This window comes from Ranitomeya imitator, chromosome 10 (genome assembly GCF_032444005.1).
Source record: "Ranitomeya imitator isolate aRanImi1 chromosome 10, aRanImi1.pri, whole genome shotgun sequence".
NCBI classification, from domain to species: Eukaryota; Metazoa; Chordata; class Amphibia; order Anura; family Dendrobatidae; genus Ranitomeya; species Ranitomeya imitator.
This window is the reverse complement of record NC_091291.1, coordinates 22086225-22106891: the sequence shown is the minus strand read 5'-3', so window position 1 is coordinate 22106891 and position 20667 is coordinate 22086225. Positions and strand designations below refer to the sequence as shown.

General features: G+C 45.1%; 1 protein-coding gene across 1 annotated transcript in view; it reads right to left on the bottom strand.

The window, feature by feature from the left end:
• IGLON5 (IgLON family member 5) overlaps positions 1 to 18661 on the bottom strand; it is a 429206-nt gene extending 410545 nt beyond the window's left edge. The window contains 1 exon segment of the mRNA XM_069742152.1: positions 18282 to 18661. Coding sequence (XP_069598253.1) covers positions 18282 to 18354 — 73 coding nt within the window. The 5' untranslated portion in view covers positions 18355 to 18661.
• Between the last annotated feature and the right edge of the window lie 2006 nt (positions 18662 to 20667).

Genomic DNA, 20667 nt, shown 5'->3' with positions numbered 1-20667 from the left:
ATTTTTTTGCAAAAAAACATATTAACTAAATACCCTGTATTTTTTTTCATTTTTTGACTAGCACTTGCTCATTTACTGTGACTTCTTTACAACAGAGTATTTTTTGACCTCGCTGTGCTCTTTTTGTGTCTGCATTATATATACACAGAGACAGTGAAGTGACAGCACGTTTTAGCACTATATGGTACTTTTATATGGTCACTGTATGGTACTGTTATTACATGAACTGTTTACGGTATTTTTATGTTCTGTTTTTCTTCCACACAGGATTTCAGATAAATACACTGCATTTTATATACACAGAGACCGTGAAATCACAGCACTTTTTAGCACTATATGGTACTTTTATATGGTCACTGTATGGTACTGTTATTACATGAACTCTTTACAGTATTTTTTTTTTCCTGCTTTTTTTTTTCCCCACACAGGATTTCAGATAAATATACTGCATTGTATATACACAGAAAAAGTGAAATGACAGCACTTTTTAGCACTATATGGTACTTTTACATGTTCACTGTATAGTACTATTATTACACAAACTCGTTACGGTATTTTTTTTTGTTCTGCTTCTCTTCCACACAGGATGTCAGATAAATTTGCTGCATTTCTAAATTCTCAGTCAGACAGGGAACATCTCCGCTCTGCTACATCTCTATTATCCGGCCGTAGCAATATCGGAGGCGCTCACCCGTGACACCCTCTCGGCACAAGGGGCCATTGTGAGACGACTCTCTCTGCTGTGACCTTGCCCGGCCTCTCTGTAGGGTATTGTATATGAATCTTATGTTGGGGGGGGGGTATTTTAATGAATGTGGTACTGTCATGAGTGAGATAAGGCATGAGATGCCCGCACTCATCTGTGTTGCTTTTATGGGTTTCTCAGAGCCCTTTCTCCTGTTCCCATAAGTCTGAGGTCACACACTACTAATAGCAATGGCGGATCGATGGCGGTAACAATTTTTTTACGATAATTTTTATCATAAACGTAAGGATCATCCAGAAAAATGATGGATCTCATGTAAAAGACCTGTAGGCGTAGGATGTGGTATAGCGGACAGGTTTCTTCCACCAGAAATCTCAAAAAAAGGACATGGTCATAAAGTCTCTGCTGAAAATCTGACCGCGTTCCATTGTTTCCTGTTTTCAGTCACTGAGTTTGGACGTTTTTAGCGCCACCTAGAGATCAGATAACGGGAAGATTTAATTGGGAGAAAATTCTGCACCTAGTCTGATAAATAGGAGTCTCCAGGAGCCATAGTTAGGATGCAGATCTGAAGAGCCCATCATTGTGATCTGTGGTTGTGAACGTCGGATCCGAATGACTAGTGCTGGGTTTACATGGTGTCCCGAGGTGTCTCCTGTATTAAAGACTTACAGGGATTTCTCCAGAATAGACATGAAAGGCCAACTCATCAAAAGAACAAAGGGGTCCTTCAACTTTAAATTCACCATTAGAACCTATCTACCCGTGACATGTCTCGAATTAAGGGCCCAGGATGGGGGACATTATTACTGGAAGGGGCCTAGCATGGAGGACAATAGACCAGGATGGGGCCCAGGGTGGGGTCATTATTACTGGAAGGGGCCTAGGACGGAGGACATTACACCAGGAAGGGGACAAGGATTGGGGTCATTATTACTGGAAGGGGCCTAGGACGGAGGACAATACACCAGGAAGGGGACAAGAATTGGGGTCATTATTACTGGAAGGGGCCTAGGATGGAGGATATTACACCAGGAAGGGGCCCAGGATGGGAACATTATTACTGGAAGGGACCTAGGATGGAGGACAATAGACCAAGATGGAGCCCAGGATGGGGTCATTATTACTGGAAGGAGCCTAGGATGGAGGACAATAGACCAAGATGGGGCCAAGGGTGGGGTCATTACTACTGGAAGGAGCCTAGGATGGAGGACAATAGACCAAGATGGGGCCAAGGGTGGGGTCACTACTACTGAAAGGGGCCTAGGATGGAGCACAATAGACCAGGATGGGGCCCAGAGTGGGGTCATTATTACTGGAAGGGGCCTAGGATGGAGGACAATAGACCAGGATGGGGTCCATGGAGGGGGTCATTATTACTGGAAGGGGCCTAGGATGGAGGACAATAGATCATGATGGGGTCCATGGTGGGGTCATTATTACTGGAAGGGGACTAGGATGGAGGACAATAGACCAGGATGGGGCTCAGGGTGGGGTCATTATTACTGGAAGGGACATAGGATGGAGGACAATAGACCAGGATGGGGTCCATGGTGGGGTCATTATTACTGGAAGGGGCCTAGGATGAAGGACAATAGACCACGATGGGGCCCAGGGTGGGGTCATTATTACTGGAAGGGGCCTAGGATGGAGGACAATAGACCAGGAAAGGTAGACATTATTACTGAATAAAGGATTCCGGAGAAGGGACATTATTACATGATGGGGGAAATCATATCACGTAAGGGCCTGCGATGAGAGGATATTGTTATAGGATGAAGGACATTATTCCAGGAAGGGACCCAGGATAGGTAGACATTGTTCTGAGATGGAGGACATAATTACTGAAAGCGTTACTAGATGGTGGACATTATAACTGGAATGAGCCTAGGAAAGAGGATATTGCACCAGGAAGGGGATCAGGATTTGGAACATTATTAAATAAAGGACTCAGGAGGGGGGCATTATTACATAATGGGGGATATCATACAATGCAGGGACCCAGTATGGGGGATGGTGTTTTAGGATGGAGGACATTATTACTGGAAGAGGCCAGGATGGAGGACATTATTACTGGAAAGGGGCCTAACATGTTGAACATTATCCTAGGAAGGGGCTCAGGATCATGAAGGGGAGATTATTACAGGAAGGATCCAGAGCAAAAACATTATTACATGGGGGGCAAACACTCATGCTTTTATAGTATCAGAATGCTACAAGGGCCCACGTCCAAATTTTGCTCATTGGACTCTAGTGATACCGCTGATCATGAGGATACTTTATCTGCAGTTGGGGACAAGGATGGGAACATTAATACTGGAAGGAGCCTAGGACGGAGGACACTACACCAGGAAGGGGACAAGGATTGGGGTCATTATTACTGGAAGGGGCCTAGGATGCAGGATATTACACCAGGAAGGGGCCCAGGATGGGAATATTATTACTGGAAGGGGCCTAGGATGGAGGACAATAGACCAGGATGGGGTCCATGGTGGGGTCATTATTACTGGAAGGGGCCTAGGATGGAGCACATTACAGCAGGAAGGGGACAAGGATGGGAACATTATTATTGGAAGGGGCCTGGGATGGAGGACAGGTTTTTGTGTTTCATGTATTTTTGTTAGCATATTTGTTCACTAAATGAGTAATCTTGCAATTTTCACACTGGCACTTTTTTTTCTTTTTTTAGACTCCTACTTCTGGTCTCAGGAAAAGTTTTCAGCAGTCTCCTTATCATCAGAGGCAGGATTACAATGTCTAAAACCTCTATAGATAGCAAGTAACACAGGATCCACCAATCACAGTAAGCGATATCACAGCTTCCCTGCTCTCCCTTAATTCACAATGACCTTTGCCTGCGCGCACTAGATGCTTTGATATAACAGATGGTGTCGGAGTCTTTTTATTGCTGCTAATATACATGTGAATTTCCTGAAACAAAAGTTGAAAGTGAAAAACAAAAGCTCCATTCGCAAGTAAAACAAAACGATTTCTGATTTCTAATAAAGGTAGTGATATGGTTAGAAAAATAAATTGCCAATAATGTATTTAAAATACATTCAACAAAAAAAAACCTGATTAAAAGCAAAAAAAAAAAAAAAAAATCAGTTTTTGATGAGACATTCCCTTTAAGAGAGGTGTTACCACTTTCTTTGAAATTTAAAAATAAGAAAAAAAAAATAGGGCACACATGCCTAATGATGTTTATGAGATCAGCGTCAGTAAGCTGCAGCAAAGCCTCTCAGGACAATAACAACAACAACATCAAAAACAACAACAACAAAAACAACAAATCAAAAATTCCAGACAAGCTCCCGTGATCACTTCTCAAGAATCTGGACCCTGCTCCATAGTGATGGCCAAACACTTTCCATGGATATTCTCAAGACAGTTTCCACTCAAATAATCTCTCGCTTCAGCCGTTACCATTTTTTTTAAAAACCACCATCTTCAAGGTATACGGTACGGTTTCCTACTGCTTAATAAACGACTTGAACAAGTCTGTGCAGCACAGAGAGACAGTGCATTGTACAGCAGATACTTTTGTAGTGAAGTGTCACATTCCTTAGAATATTCCAAGTAATAAGCTGATGGAAAGAAATACAGATTCTGCAGAGATGGACAATTACAGACGAGTGAATCGATTACTAACAATCCACATCGGTTATGAATTTCCAGCAATATTTGGATTTGATAGAAATGTTGGCTGCAATTTTTCTGTATTTTTGGAGGACTGAGTTAATATGAAAAGATACAAAAGAGACACAATTATATACTCACTTGTCATGCCATCAAAGCTCCCTGACCAGCCCTCCACTAGCTCCCTTTGATCTTTTAGCAACAAGAGCAACATTGAGCGACAAGCATCATTGATGTATACTGCGCCCCACGAGAAGCCAGGGTAATGTTATATTATCCAATGGCCGAAGAAAGCAGGGGAAGGCCATGGAGAGCGGGGGAAAGGAAGGCCAGGGAGAGCGGGGGAAAGGAAGGCCAGGGAGAGCGGGGGAAAGGAAGAACAGGGAGAGCGGGGGAAAGGAAGGCAAGGGAGAGCGGGGGAAAGGAAGGCCAGGGAGAGCGGGGGAAAGGAAGGCCAGGGAGAGCGGGGGAAAGCAAGGCCAGGGAGAGCGGGAGAAAGCAAGGCCAGGGAGAGCTGGAGAAAGCAAGGCCAGGGAGAGCGGGGGAAAGCAAGGCCAGGGAGAGCGGGGGAAAGCAAGGCCAGGGAGGGCGGGGAAAAGCAAGGCCAGGGAGAGCGGGGAAAAGCAAGGCCAGGGAGAGCGGGAGAAAGCAAGGCCAGGGAGAGCGGGAGAAAGCAAGGCCAGGGAGAGCGGGAGAAAGCAAGACCAGGGAGAGCGGGGAAAAGCAAGGCCAGAGAGAGTGGGGAAAAGCAAGGCCAGAGAGAGCGGGGGAAAGCAAGGCCAGGGAGGGTGGGGAAAAGGAAGGTCAGGGAGAACGGGGAAAAGCAAGGCTAGGGACAGCGGGGGGAAGGAAGGTCAGGGAGAGTGGGGAGAAGGCCAGGTAGAGCGGGGGGAAGACCAGGGAGAGCGGAGGGGAAGGAAGGCCAGGTAGAGCGGGGGTAAGACCAGGGAGAGCGGAGGAAAGACCAGCCGGAGGCCAGGAACAACGGGGGAAAGGAAGGCCAAGGAGAGCGGGGAAAAGGAAGGCCAGGGAGAGCGGGGGAAACGAAGGCCAGGGAGTGCGGGGGAAAGGCCAGGAGAGCAGGGAAAGACAAGGGGAAGGCCAGGAAAACCAGGGGCAGGCCAGGAAGGGCAGGGGAAGGCCAAGAATAAAATGAAGGCCAGGGAGAGCAGGATGAAAGCGGGGAAAGAGCGCAGGAAAGGCGGAAAAGAGCAGAGGGAAGGAGGGAACGAAAACGGGGACAGAGCAGAGGAAACTGGCGGAAGACTGAGAAAACCGATGGAAGACCGGGGAAATGAGAGAGTTCCTATGCAGATTGTGGACAGTACCTGGTAAGATTTCTGAATTTTGCCCTTTCAAATGTCAGAAAATTTGCCAATGCGCTACACTTTCATGATAAAGGGCACCATATTGGGAACCAGGTCTGCCCCTCATTGCCCATGAACCAGATTTCTTTGACTTTGTAAGTGAAGCATTGTAATTTTGCCATAGCGGCTGTTGACCAGCAGGTAAATGGTCCATAGATGAGTTTGAGCCCCATATGTGCCAGCAATGTCACCTATACTACCTTAATAGTTAACCGCTATGATTTTTTTTCCAGTAATTTCAGTACAGATGCTTTGTACGAACAACTACAGATTTGAGGCCGAATAGAATCATAAACACTCGCATCTTAACATAATTCTGGGCACAAGATCTGCGCTCATATGCCAGCCTCCGATGCCACCCTTTCAGGTATTAAAGCTGGCTTGTGTTCTTACCTATTACACCGTCAACCTAACAACGCTAAAGGTGATTAGCAGAGGAAAGTTGCCAGTAACGTCTAGGAATACTAAAGCTACAGAGTCAGCGCTGCCAGGCCCGCCATCACGAGTGCCTCGGTTCCTAAAAGTGTTAGTTGAAATGGACTCGACATGTGTCAAGGCGGACAATTTCTACAAAAGGGAGCCTGAAATTAAATATAGATGCCAACTGTGGTCTACATTAGCGTGCCAACACTAGTGATCACAGAGGAGGAACCAGGGACGGACACACCATTAGAGCAACCTGCACATGAGCCCTAGAGCTAAGGGGGCCACTTCTTCCAAAGCAGGTGGAATTGGTACATTGTAATGAGCTGTTGGACCACAAATGACCCAGATGTTGTCCTTGCATAAGGGCTTGTTGCATTTTTGAAGAACCCAACCAAAAGAGTGAGGGATGTCAGTGGCATGGAGTTAACAGGGTGTAGACCTGGAAGTTGCCCTCAAGTCATGATCTATGGAGATGTCTAAAGGTCCCTTATAAATGTGAAGTTTCTGAACTTTTCCAAGAGTTTTCGATGAAGTAACCACAGCTCACCAGAACTGGCACAGCTCTATGCATTCATACATTGTATAGTGACCATAAATGTGACCATTAATGGTACTTCAAGCTTTCTCCTGTATACGTGGATGGGAGAGAGCTTGCAGTACCAGTGGTCAAGACACCATTAGGATCTGATGAAGATGGGAGTCATAGGGCATCAGGATACTTGTCTGATATTGATGACCTATCCCAAGCATGAAGTTCACACCTCAACAAAATGAAGGTCCACCAGCAAGAACAAAGCTCTGTCCATTGTGTGGTGACCATGAATGGTACGGGAAGCTTCCTCCTGAATGAAAGAGAGGTTCCAGTGCCCTTTATGGCCTCTACACAATGTATGGAATTGTACCATTTCTGGGGCGCTTTGGTCCCTTCCAACCAGTTGATCTGCTATGGTGTCAGAATGTTGATGATTTATCCCAAGGATGCAGTTCATCGATCGGCTGATTGAAGGTGCACCAAAAAAAAGAAGGCAACCAACTCAACTCCTCCACATAGTAGCATTGACCCTTGATGCATGGACTGCTCCTGGACAAGACTGATGAACAGTTGAGGAGGAGAGGAGAATATGAAGAATCCATGCATGATGATATTAACATAAGTAGTTGACTTTAGTCGTACTTTTCCAGAGGAGGAATTACAGCTCTGAAGCACAAACTTCTGCTCTAAAGTCGAACTGAGGTTTCTTATCTGGGAGAAAATCGTTGTTAAAATTAACAAATTGGACCAAAACCGTTGAAGAACGGATGAGAAAGAAACATTTTGCTGCGTGACGTGAATCTTACCGCCTCATCAGGTTTTGCTTTTCTCCTTCTACACCTGGTTTTACAATGGGCAGTCGTCACGCTACGGATAGTACACAAAACCCCAGAGTGCCGCCGTATATCTCCATGCCAGGTGAAAAAGCATACTTAAACATATAAATTGTCAATGAAACACGTCGCCACTAAACTCAACCTAGGAAGAGTTTACGGCATTATTTATGTGCCCGGCGTGGCGGTGGGGGCCATTATAAAGCCCCAGTCGTTCATCAGACATCCCGAGCCGTTGTGTTGCCTGAGATTGACCCGCCATCGAGCGTATATCTTTATTCAATCCCCGGTCTCTCTTGGTTTCTGTACTGACCGAAAGGAATATATTCTGCTACTCAACTTCCCGAGTGTGTCATTTTCCCACAATTTACACTCCGGCGGATATTTCCCTCCTCGTGCGTCTTCCGTATAACTCAGGGCTGACTCACATATCTTGCCCGGACAACCTGTCGTGTTTATTGCGTTCTGCTGATAGAACCGAGACGAAGAGGAACTGGCAACCGCAGAAAGGCTGAAGTCAGCTGAGCGCGCTGCCAGCTACCGGCGCGGAGGCAGGAGGGGGCAGGTGGCGCAAAGACCCATCAACTCCTACTAATTATCTTACCATTCCTGCAGAGATGGCACGTTGGCATCTCCGAGAGTACAGGTCATGTTCTTGACGGCTGGCATGCACCACGGGCAAATTACTGCATAGGGCACGGTTGATAAACTGTAAGCCGCTGAGGCAAACGTGGCCGCGTAGGATTTTCGGCTTTTGCCTGGCATGACAGGTATCTGAACTGAATCAGATGAGAGGAGACATCCGGCTTCGGGTCTCCGACTCTTACAGATGTGTGACTAGTGGCGAAGCTTGAGTTCAGTGGGTAAAATTTGGACCTGGGCCCCCACCTGCATGTTCTTAAGATGTGCGGATCCATATAGCTTTCCATATCCTATGAGGACATATGTCATCGCAGTATTATGTAACAAGGTCCCCATCCTGTAAGAATGTCCCGAAATCTGGCCCCTTCCTGTAATAATGTCCTCCATCCTGGCCCCTTCCTGTAATAATGTCCCCTATCCTGGACCCTTCCGGTAATAATGTTCTCCATCCTGGACCCTTCCTGTAATAATGTCCTCCATCCTGGACCCTTCCTGTAGTAATAATGTCCCCCATCATGGACCCTTCAGGTAATAATGTCCCCATTCTGGCACCTTCCTGTAATAATGTCCTCCATCCTGACCCCTTCCTGTAATAATGTCCTCTATCCTGGCCCCTTCCTGTAATAATGTCCTCCATCCTGGATCCTTCCTGTAATAATGTCCTCCATCCTGGATCCTTCCTGTAATAATGTCCCCCATCCTGGACCCTTCCTGTAATAATGTCCTCCATCCTGGCCCCTTCCTGTAATAACATCCTCCATCCTGGCCCCTTCCTGTAATAACGTCCTCCATCCTGGCCCCTTCCTGTAATAATGTCCTCCATCCTGGACCCTTCTTGTAATAATGTCCCCCATTCTGGCACCTTCCTGTAATAATGTCCTCCATCCTGGCCCCTTCCTGTAATAATGTCCTCCATCCTGGCCCCTTCCTGTAATAATGTCCTCCATCCTGGACCCTTCCGGTAATGTCCCCCATCCTGGACCCTTCTGGTAATGTCTCCCATCCTGGCCCTTTCCTGTAATAATGTCCCCCATCCTAGACCCTTCCGGTAATAATGTCCTCCATTCTGGCACCTTCCTGTAATAATGTCCTCCATCCTGAAATAAAGTCCCCATCCTGGCCCCTTCCAGTAATGTCCTCCATCCTGGACCCTTCCTGTAACAATGTCCCTAATCCTGGGCCCCTTCCATGTATAATTTCTATCTTTCCTTCTAGGTGGTTTCTGTATGGTAGTCTTGAAAAAAAAGTTGGTGTACTCTGAAATGCATAAATAATAAAGCCTCCGTTTTTACCTTACTACTAACTAACCCCAGAGAGCGGAGAATAAGCGGAGAATAACTTCCACTCCCGTCACTTTGTTCTGACATAAAGTAACAAAGCTGCTGCATCTGGATTCCTGGCTTTTTAAGCAGTGTGTCTCACCCAACCCCATCAGGTGAGCGGTTATACTATTCTTTTATTAATCTGTTAGCTGGAAAAGACCCTAATGCGCTTTTGCATGTTTTCCCACAGTTTCCTGGTATAATGTCTTCCTTTCCGAGTATTTCTCTCTTTCCAGGTGTAATGTCCTCCATCCTAGACCCCTTCCTGGCATAATATCTCCCTTTCCTGGCATAATGTCTATCTTTCCTGGTATACTGTGCTTCATCCTGGGCCCCTTCCTGGTATAATGTCCTCCATCCTGGGCCCCTTCCTGGTATAATGTACTCCATCCTGGACCCCTTCCTGGTATAAGGTCCTCCATCCTGGACCTCTTCCTGGTATAATATCCCCCATTCTGGACCCTTTCTTGGTATAATATCCCCCATCCTGGACCCTTTCCTGGTATAATGTCCCCCATCCTGGACCCCTTCCTGGTATAATGTCCTCCATCCTGGGCCCCTTCCTGGTATAATGTCCTCCATCCTGGGCCCCTTCCTGGTATAATGTACTCCATCCTGGACCCCTTCCTGGTATAAGGTCCTCCATCCTGGACCTCTTCCTGGTATAATATCCCCCATTCTGGACCCTTTCTTGGTATAATATCCCCCATCCTGGACCCTTTCCTGGTATAATGTCCCCCATCCTGGACCCCTTCCTGGTATAATGTCCTCCATCCTGGACCTCTTCCTGGTATAATATCCCCCATTCTGGACCCTTTCTTGGTATAATATCCCCCATCCTGGACCCTTTCCTGGTATAATGTCCCCCATCCTGGACCCCTTCCTGGTATAATGTCCTCCATCCTGGGCCCCTTCCTGGTATAATGTCCTCCATCCTGGACCCCTTCCTGGTATAATGTCCTCCATCCAGGTCCTGAACTCTCATGCACACGCTGCTTATTTTTTTCCTTGCATATCTGAACTGTCAAAAATATATATTTTGTTCAAATCTGCAGCATAGAATCTGCAGCATTGAGACCTGTCGATTGAGACCTGTCGATTGGCCCTGAGACCTGTCGATTGGCCCCGAGACCTGTCGATTGGCCCCGAGACCTGTCGATTGAGACCTGTCGATTGGCCCCGAGACCTGTCGATTGGCCCCGAGACCTGTCGATTGGCCCCGAGACCTGTCGATTGAGACCTGTCGATTGGCCCCGAGACCTGTCGATTGGCCCCGAGACCTGTCGATTGGCCCCGAGACCTGTCGATTGAGACCTGTCGATTGAGACCTGTCGATTGGCCCTGAGACCTGTCGATTGGCCCCGAGACCTGTCGATTGGCCCCGAGACCTGTCGATTGAGACCTGTCGATTGGCCCCGAGACCTGTCGATTGGCCCCGAGACCTGTCGATTGGCCCCGAGACCTGTTGATTGAGACCTGTCGATTGGCCCCGAGACCTGTCGATTGGCCCCGAGACCTGTCGATTGGCCCCGAGACCTGTCGATTGAGACCTGTCGATTGGCCCCGAGACCTGTCGATTGAGACCTGTCGATTGAGACCTGTCGATTGGCCCCGAGACCTGTCGATTGGCCCCGAGACCTGACAGACAACTCCTGGAAAGCGGTTATCAGCAGAGGGGAGAAGTGCAGGATAACCCAGTTCAAAGCTTCAAGATCCCAAAGCAAAAGAACATAGTAACATAACATAGTAACATAGTTAGTAAGGCCGAAAAAAGACATTTGTCCATCCAGTTCAGCCTATATTCCATCATAATAAATCCCCAGATCTACGTCCTTCTACAGAACCTAATAATTGTATGATACAATATTGTTCTGCTCCAGGAAGACATCCAGGCCTCTCTTGAACCCCTCGACTGAGTTCGCCATCACCACCTCCTCAGGCAAGCAATTCCAGATTCTCACTGCCCTAACAGTAAAGAATCCTCTTCTATGTTGGTGGAAAAACCTTCTCTCCTCCAGACGCAAAGAATGCCCCCTTGTGCCCGTCACCTTCCTTGGTATAAACAGATCCTCAGCGAGATATTTGTATTGTCCCCTTATATACTTATACATGGTTATTAGATCGCCCCTCAGTCGTCTTTTTTCTAGACTAAATAATCCTAATTTCGCTAATCTATCTGGGTATTGTAGTTCTCCCATCCCCTTTATTAATTTTGTTGCCCTCCTTTGTACTCTCTCTAGTTCCTGGACCCTCAACTAGGATGCATCATTTATAGTATTGGACCCTAAAAAACAAAAATGGGGTGGAAGGACCATATTACGCCCCTAGTACCCAGGATTGTGATTGAACACATTTGCACATAAACTGCTGATGTGCCCTTCTTTCATACGCTTCTATACACATCTATACCATGAGGGGAAGTTTTTTTTTTTTTTAAAGTAAAAATATATATTTTATAATCGAGATTAATATATTTAATGTTAATACATATATAAATATTTTTTTTTATTTTACCATTAATATATTTATAAAATTAAAATCTATTTATTATAATATATATATGTATATATATATAAAATAAAAATATAATTCTATATATTTTTTCTGCAATACTAGCATTTGACATAATATAATTGCATTGTTAATATTAAAAAAACAAAACACACATATATATATATATATCTATATATATAATTGTCTAAGGGTTTTTCCGTCTGTCTGTCTGTCTGTCTGTCCTGGAAATCCCGGCTCTCTGATTGGTCGAGGCCGCCAGGCCTCGACCAATCAGAGACCGGCACAGCATCGACATAGAAATCCCGCGTCTCTGATTGGTCGAGGCCGCCAGGCCTCGACCAATCAGCAACGGGCAAAGCGACGATGATGTCATAAAGGACGTAGACATCCCGCGTCTCTGATTGGTCGAGGCCGCCAGGCCTCGACCAATCAGCATCGGGCACAGCGACGATTATGTCATAATGGTTGCCATGGCGACGAAGATGTCATAAAGGTTGCCTCGACCAACCAGCGACGGGCACAGTCTGCCGCAAATTCTGGAATCATCATTGTCCATATATTACAGGGACATGCATATTCTAGAATACCCGATGCGTTAGAATCGGGCCACAGTCTAGTATATATATATATATATATATATATATATATATATATATATATATATATATATATATATATATATATATATATATATTTAAATATATACTTAATTTAGATTTTTTTTATTCTCATATCCATCTTTTTCCCGTCCATCAATGGACAAACCCAGTCCATCACCCATAGGCATACCCAACCATTCTGCAGCATATCCCAACCACTGCAACAATCCACAGTGCCAATGTATCAGTTGCTGGATTTGACGTCTAAATTAGAGTTCTATTCCGATAATCCAGAATATCGGATAATCCAGCACAGACGGATCCAGCACAGACTTCAAATTATTAGTCTTGTTTTACCTTCAGCAGTGGAAACCATCAACAAGCTGCTGCTGACGGTTTCCACCTCCATGTCTTTGAGTGCATAGTGCTACTGTGCTGGGAACAAACTGTGAGAATGACTGACTCATTAACGCTTCCTCACCCCCCGCAGGGCTCGGCATTAGCGTAATGAATGCACAAAGAAGGTATAAATTGATTTATTAACATATTAGATATTAATTCAGCACGACGGATCTATATCTGTTCAAATATTTACATGGTAATGAGCCGAGCTGTACGGCTTCAAATAAGCAAAAAATATATATAATACCGTAATAAGGCTTATCAACACATCGACCATGCTTGTTGATGGTTTCCACTAAAATATACATACCGAAAACACTCTCAATAGACTCCAATCAATTCCTCTTTATCAAAAATGGGGATTTCCTATACTAAGGCCTATGAACTTGTTGGTCTATCCTACTTGTTGATGGTTTCCACTAAAATATACATACTGAAAAAGGCTCAAAATAGACTCCAATCAGTTCATCTTCAACAAAATGGACATTTCCTATACTAAGGCCAGTGAACATAACTATCCTACTTGTTGATGGTTTCCATTAAGAAAAAAAAAAAGTAAAAAATGTATATATACTACAAATTCAGGATTTTATGACCGTATACATATCAGTAAGGAAAAAAAAAGTAGATTCTACTGAAAAGTATGTAATGGAGGCATATATGAGCCGGGCCCACCAGAGCAGTGGTCCGATACCAGAGCTCCCAGGGTTGAGGGCCTATAAACCCTACTAGTATTTGTCTAAGGTAGGCGCGTGCACCAGTTTTCCACATTGCAGCTGGGTATTTTCCACCATCACAGTAAAGGAAAGGCCTGGGATTGTCACGTCCTGGCAATGAAAGGGTTATGGAATTTCATAAACAAACGATACAATGTTGCAGTAAAGAAAAGTAACTATTGACATTCTCTCCTTGATACATTGTGGCGGCCCAGGACACTTTCTTCTGATCATCGCTCTCCTCTCTGACTTTTTCTGGATCCACAGCAGCACACGGGGCCCTGCCCGTCCCAACATAGCCGCGCTTAATCGCCAATTGCGCTTCCCCCCCCAAAAAAAAATAAAAAATCTCTGACCGAAATCAACACACACCACAAATCTGGATTTCTACAGCAATGGGAATATATCCAGAAAAAAGGGGAAAAAAACAGTGGAAAGGGTTAACGCTCAGCAACTAGTCTGAGGGTGTCAGCGCTTCCAGGATATGAAGGGTTAAGGCATGAGGATATAACGACCCGTCTCCGCTCTTGGGGACCACACTTGCCACACAAATAAGACCCTCTGCCCGGTCAGACCAGAAAAAAAAGGTTAATATATGTCAGCGGGGGTCAAATGACGCTGCTCAGTGCGGGGAGTCACAGGAAACAAGACATTGCTCTACAACCTCCAGAAGGAAAGAGTTAATGATAGGAAACCGCAGATTAATCAGAAGGAGGCGAAGTCGTAAAATACATCCAAGGAGGCCATTGAAATTCTGAGCACTGAGCGGCGACTCGCAGACACGCACATACCCGAAGGTGCGCACATACACGGTATATACCGTCATACACACAGTATATACCGTCATACACACATATGGTATATACCGTCATACACACATATGGTATATACCGTCATACACACATATGGTATATACCGTCATACACACATATGGTATATACCGTCATACACACACAGTATATACCGTCATACACACACAGTATATATCGTCATACACACACAGTATATACCGTCATACACACACACAGTATATACCGTCATACACACACACACGGTATATACCGTCATACACACATATGGTATATACCGTCATACACACACAGTATATACCGTCATACACACACAGTATATACCGTCATACACACACACAGTATATACCGTCATACACACATATGGTATATACCGTCATACACACACACAGTATATACCGTCATACACACACAGTATATACCGTCATACACACATATGGTATATACCGTCATACACACACAGTATATACCGTCATACACACATATGGTATATACCGTCATACACACACACACACACACAGTATATACCGTCATACACACACACGGTATATACCGTCATACACACACAGTATATACCGTCATACACACATATGGTATATACCGTCATACACACACAGTATATACCGTCATACACACACAGTATATATCGTCATACACACACACGGTATATACCGTCATACACACACAGTATATACCGTCATACACACACACGGTATATACCGTCATACACACATATGGTATATACCGTCATACACACACACAGTATATACCGTCATACACACACAGTATATACCGTCATACACACACAGTATATACCGTCATACACACATATGGTATATACCGTCATACACACACAGTATATACCGTCATACACACACAGTATATACCGTCATACACACACACAGTATATACCGTCATACACACATATGGTATATACCGTCACACACACACAGTATATACCGTCATACACACACAGTATATACCGTCATACACACACACAGTATATACCGTCATACACACACAGTATATACCGTCATACACACACAGTATATACCATCATACACACACAGGGTATATACCGTCATACACACACACGGTATATACCGTCATACACACACAGTATATACCGTCATACACACACACGGTATATACCGTCATACACACATATGGTATATACCGTCATACACACACACCGTATATACCGTCATACACACACACGGTATACACCGTCATACACACATATGGTATATACCGTCATACACACACACACAGTATATACCGTCATACACACAGTATATACCGTCATACACACACAGTATACACCGTCATACACACACAGGATATACCGTCATACACACACATACCCAAAGGTGCGCACATACACGATATATACCGTCATACACACACACAGTATATACCGTCATACACACACAGTATATACCGTCATACACACACAGTATATACCGTCATACACACACACAGTATATACCGTCATACACACACATACCCGAAGGTGCGCACATACACGGTATATACCGTCATACACACATATAGTATACACCGTCATACACACACAGTATATACCGTCATATACACACATACGGTATACACCGTCATACACACATATGGTATACACTGTCATACACACACAGTATATACCGTCATACACAGTATATACCGTCATATACACACATATGGTATACACTGTCATACACACACACACAGTATATACCGTCATACACACATATGGTATACACCGTCATACACACACAGTATATACCGTTATACACACACACACAGTATACACCGTCATACACACACATACCCAAAGGTGCGCACCTACACGGTATATACCATCATACAGACACACAGTATATACCGTCATACACACACACAGTATATACCGTCATACACACACATACCCGAAGGTGAGCACATACACGGTATATACTGTCATACACGGTATATACCGTCATACACACACACAGTATATACCGTCACACACACACATACCCGAAGGAGCGCACATACACGGTATATACCGTCATACACACACACAGTATATACCGTCATACACACACATAACTGAAGGTGTGCACATGCACGGTATATACCGTCATACACACATATGGTATACACCATCATACACACACTTACCCGAAGGTGCGCACTTACACAGTATAAACCGTCATACACACACATAACTGAAGGTGTGCACATACACGGTATATACCGTCATACACACACACAGTATATACAGTCATACACACATACCCGAAGGTGCGCACATACACGGTATATACCGTCATACACACACAGTATATACTGTCATACACACACATACCCGGAATATACAGTCATAAACACACATATGGTATGCACTGTCATACACACACACAGGGTATATACCGTCATACACACACACACCCGAGGTGCGCACATACACAGTATATACCTTCATACACACACACAGGGTATATACAGTCATACCCACACATGCACAGTATATACCTTCCTGCACACATACCATTATACACACACACACACACACACACACACTTCTTATACCTACATACACACACAGACATGGTATTTACCCTCATACACACACGGTATATACCTTCATACATGCACACGTACACGGTATATACCTTCATACACTTACATGCTCATACACACATTAATATATATATATTAATCACACATACACACATCCATACAGTACACACACGCTCATACCCTCATCCATAGCGCACACACACACACTCATGCACACAGGTTGCCATCCTCAGGCAGGTGGGCTCTGCGTATATAGAAGCCCCCATGTGCCATAGGACAGAGCCGGCCATTACTGTAATCCCTCAATGCTCTCATACCTCTACAGCAATGGCCTCTAATGAAGACACACAGACCCCGCAGACCACCACCGGCGACCCCTACAGTACACACACATCTTGCACTTGCAGATGAGAACTACACAGCACCATAGCTCCGCCAGCCATGAATGCGCCCCCCCCCAGCTCAGATGCTGCACACAGTGGGCTCTGCAGGCAGCTGTATGAGCATAGCCCATCATCATCATCATCCTCATCATCCCCCCAACCCCTCTACTAGGGTCTAACATGGGGTTCAGAGGTCAGTGTTAAATAGGCGGAGGGTCTGCATTCGCCTTATTGATCCAACATGTCCTTTCCTCGAGGACCGGCCCCCCGGGCTCGCATCCCTTTAACCCCTGCTCCGCCGGTAATTACTCCACAGCAATGCCCACTGTGTACTGAATGGATAATAAGAAGAATGTCATTGTGATGGCGAAGACCCCCCCCCCCCAACCTTCTCGCTTCGCCACCCCATCCCCCGCGGCAATTTTTCACCCAACCTATGACTTCATTAATACATTTCTATTTATTAACCTCTGACTCTAATAATATATTCAGACCACCAACAGATTCACACGACGGGACGGCGTCCTGATGGGGGTGGGGGGTAGCCATTCTTACGAGTCTCCCCTCAACGCAGAAACTACCTGCTCATCCCACAAACCGTGGAAGCGGACCACTGAGACCCTCAACGTCCAACGCCAAGCCGACCACGTCCACTCTCAACTTCCCCCATCATCCTCATCCCTGCCCAACTTTGCATCAAACCCCAGGCCCCCCCACCCCTTCGTAAAGACCCTCCGGGACGGCTTGACCCCCTTTAGAGGATGCTACGACATAATCCTTGACTCCATAAGATCGGAAGCAACGCATGCCAAGGGTCAGTAGAATGTGGTACCTTGTGTCAGCATCACGGCGACCACCGCCGCCGCCGCGCCGGCCAGGTTCACCCTCCGAAGTGGCGTCTTCATTTTTTTTTTTTATATATATGTATATTTTTTTTTTAGTCCTTCTCCGCTCTTCGTGCCTCGTCCTTCTGTTTTCCGCTTTATTTTCTGCCTCTTTCCTTCCTTTTTTTTTCTCCGCTCGTTAACCCTCTACCCCCCTCCCTCCCGGATCGCTGTATTTTCCAGTACAGTCTCTCGATGGCAAGCGAAGGATGGAGTGCGGAGGGGCGATGCAGGGGATGGATGGAGGACAGGAGGAATTGAGGATTGGGAATCTCTATCAAGCCCCCCCCCTCGCTCTCTCTCTTCGTCGCCTTCTCCTTTTTTCCTCTCTTTTTTTTTTTGGCGCCCCCTCCTTCTGCTGTTCCCCTTTCACCCCCCTTTAACGCAGGCATACAAACAGACACACACACACTTCCTTCGCCTTCTGCAAACCATATGGGGTTTCTGACAGATGGAGGATGAGTGGCAGCACTTGGCGGCCAATCCTGACCTGCGCTGGGCAGGGGCCTGTCTCTCCAATGGCAGGTACTGGAACCAATGAGAAGGTGGCGATGTTTCCCTCGGGGGGAGAAAAAAAAAAGATGCCAGGCTCGTTGGGTTTTCGGACTTGATTTATCCAGAAGGGTTTTTGTTACTGCAGCACTCCTGTACTAAGTGCCCCCCCCCCCCCCCCCTTGTCTCTGAAAATAATCTACGTAAAAGATGTCAAATTTGTCATTTAAGTCTGTGTTTACTACAATGCACCAAATAGAAAATGCAGTCCTATGCAAAAAAAAAAAAAAAAAAAAAAAATCGAACACGAACTCAGTACGTTAATGTGACAGTCTCAGCTCTGCTACATCAGCGACGGGCGGTAAAAAGCTCATGTCATCGACTTAAAAAAAAGGAGCAATCAGCAGAAGAGGAGGGGACGGACAGAAGTTTCCTAAGTTACTTACGTTGTTTCTTTCAATAGAGGAAAAAGAAGAATATTTAGGTGGAGACTTAAAAACATCAGATTTCACACGCTCTCGATTCAGACACATAATATCGGGCTGGAAAAATAAAAGCTAAAAAGAAATTTATTATGACAAATTCTTAAATGAACGCTCTTAAATCAGGAGATGGAAAGAACGAAAAATACAAATTATGTTAAATACTTCTGGAGAAATATACGTGTGATCAATAGTGCCCCCTGCTGGTCAATGCATATCTGGAGAAAGGATATAGAATATAGCATAATATACTGATAATACTGCCCCCTATACACAATAATATAACTACTATAATACTGCCCCTATGTACAAGACTGTAACTACTATAATACTGCTCCTATGTACAAGAATGTAACTACTATAATACTGCCCCTATGTACAAGAATATCTATATATATAATTGTCTAAGGGTTTTTCCGTCTGTCTGTCTGTCTGTCTGTCTGTCCTGGAAATCCCAGCTCTCTGATTGGTCGAGGCCGCCAGGCCTCGACCAATCAGCAACGGGCACAGCGACGATGATGTCATAAAGGACGTAGAAATCCCGCGTCTGATTGGTCGAGGCCGCCAGGCCTCGACCAATCAGCAACGGGCACAGCGACGATGATGTCATAATGGTTGCCATGGCAACGATGATGTCATAAAGGTTGCCTCGATCAATCAGCGACGGACACAGTCTGCCGCGAATTCTGGAATCATCATTGTCCATATATTACAGGGACATGCATATTCTAGAATACCCGATGCGTTAGAATCGGGCCACAGTCTAGTAACTACTATAATACTGCTCCTATGTACAAGAATGTAACTACTATAATACTGCCCCTATGTACAAGAATATAACTACTATAATACTGCTCCTATGTACAAGAATGTAACTACTATAATACTGCCCCTATGTACAAGAATATAACTACTATAATACTGCCCCTATGTACAAGAATATAACTACTATAATACTGCCCCTATGTACAAGAATGTAACTACTATAATATTGCCCCTATGTACAAGAATATAACTACTGTAATACTGCCCCTATGTACAAGAATATAACTACTGTAATACTGCCCCTATGGACAGGAATATAACTACTATAATACTGCCCCTATATACAATATAACTACTATAATACTGCCCCTATGTACAAGAATATAACTACAATAATACTGCCCCTATGTACAAGAATATCTATATATATAATTGTCTAAGGGTTTTTCCGTCTGTCTGTCTGTCTGTCTGTCTGTCTGTCTTGGAAATCCCGGCTCTCTGATTGGTCGAGGCCTGGCGGCCTCGACCAATCAGCAACGGGCACAGCGACGATGATGTCATAATGGTTGCCATGGCGACGATGATGTCATAAAGG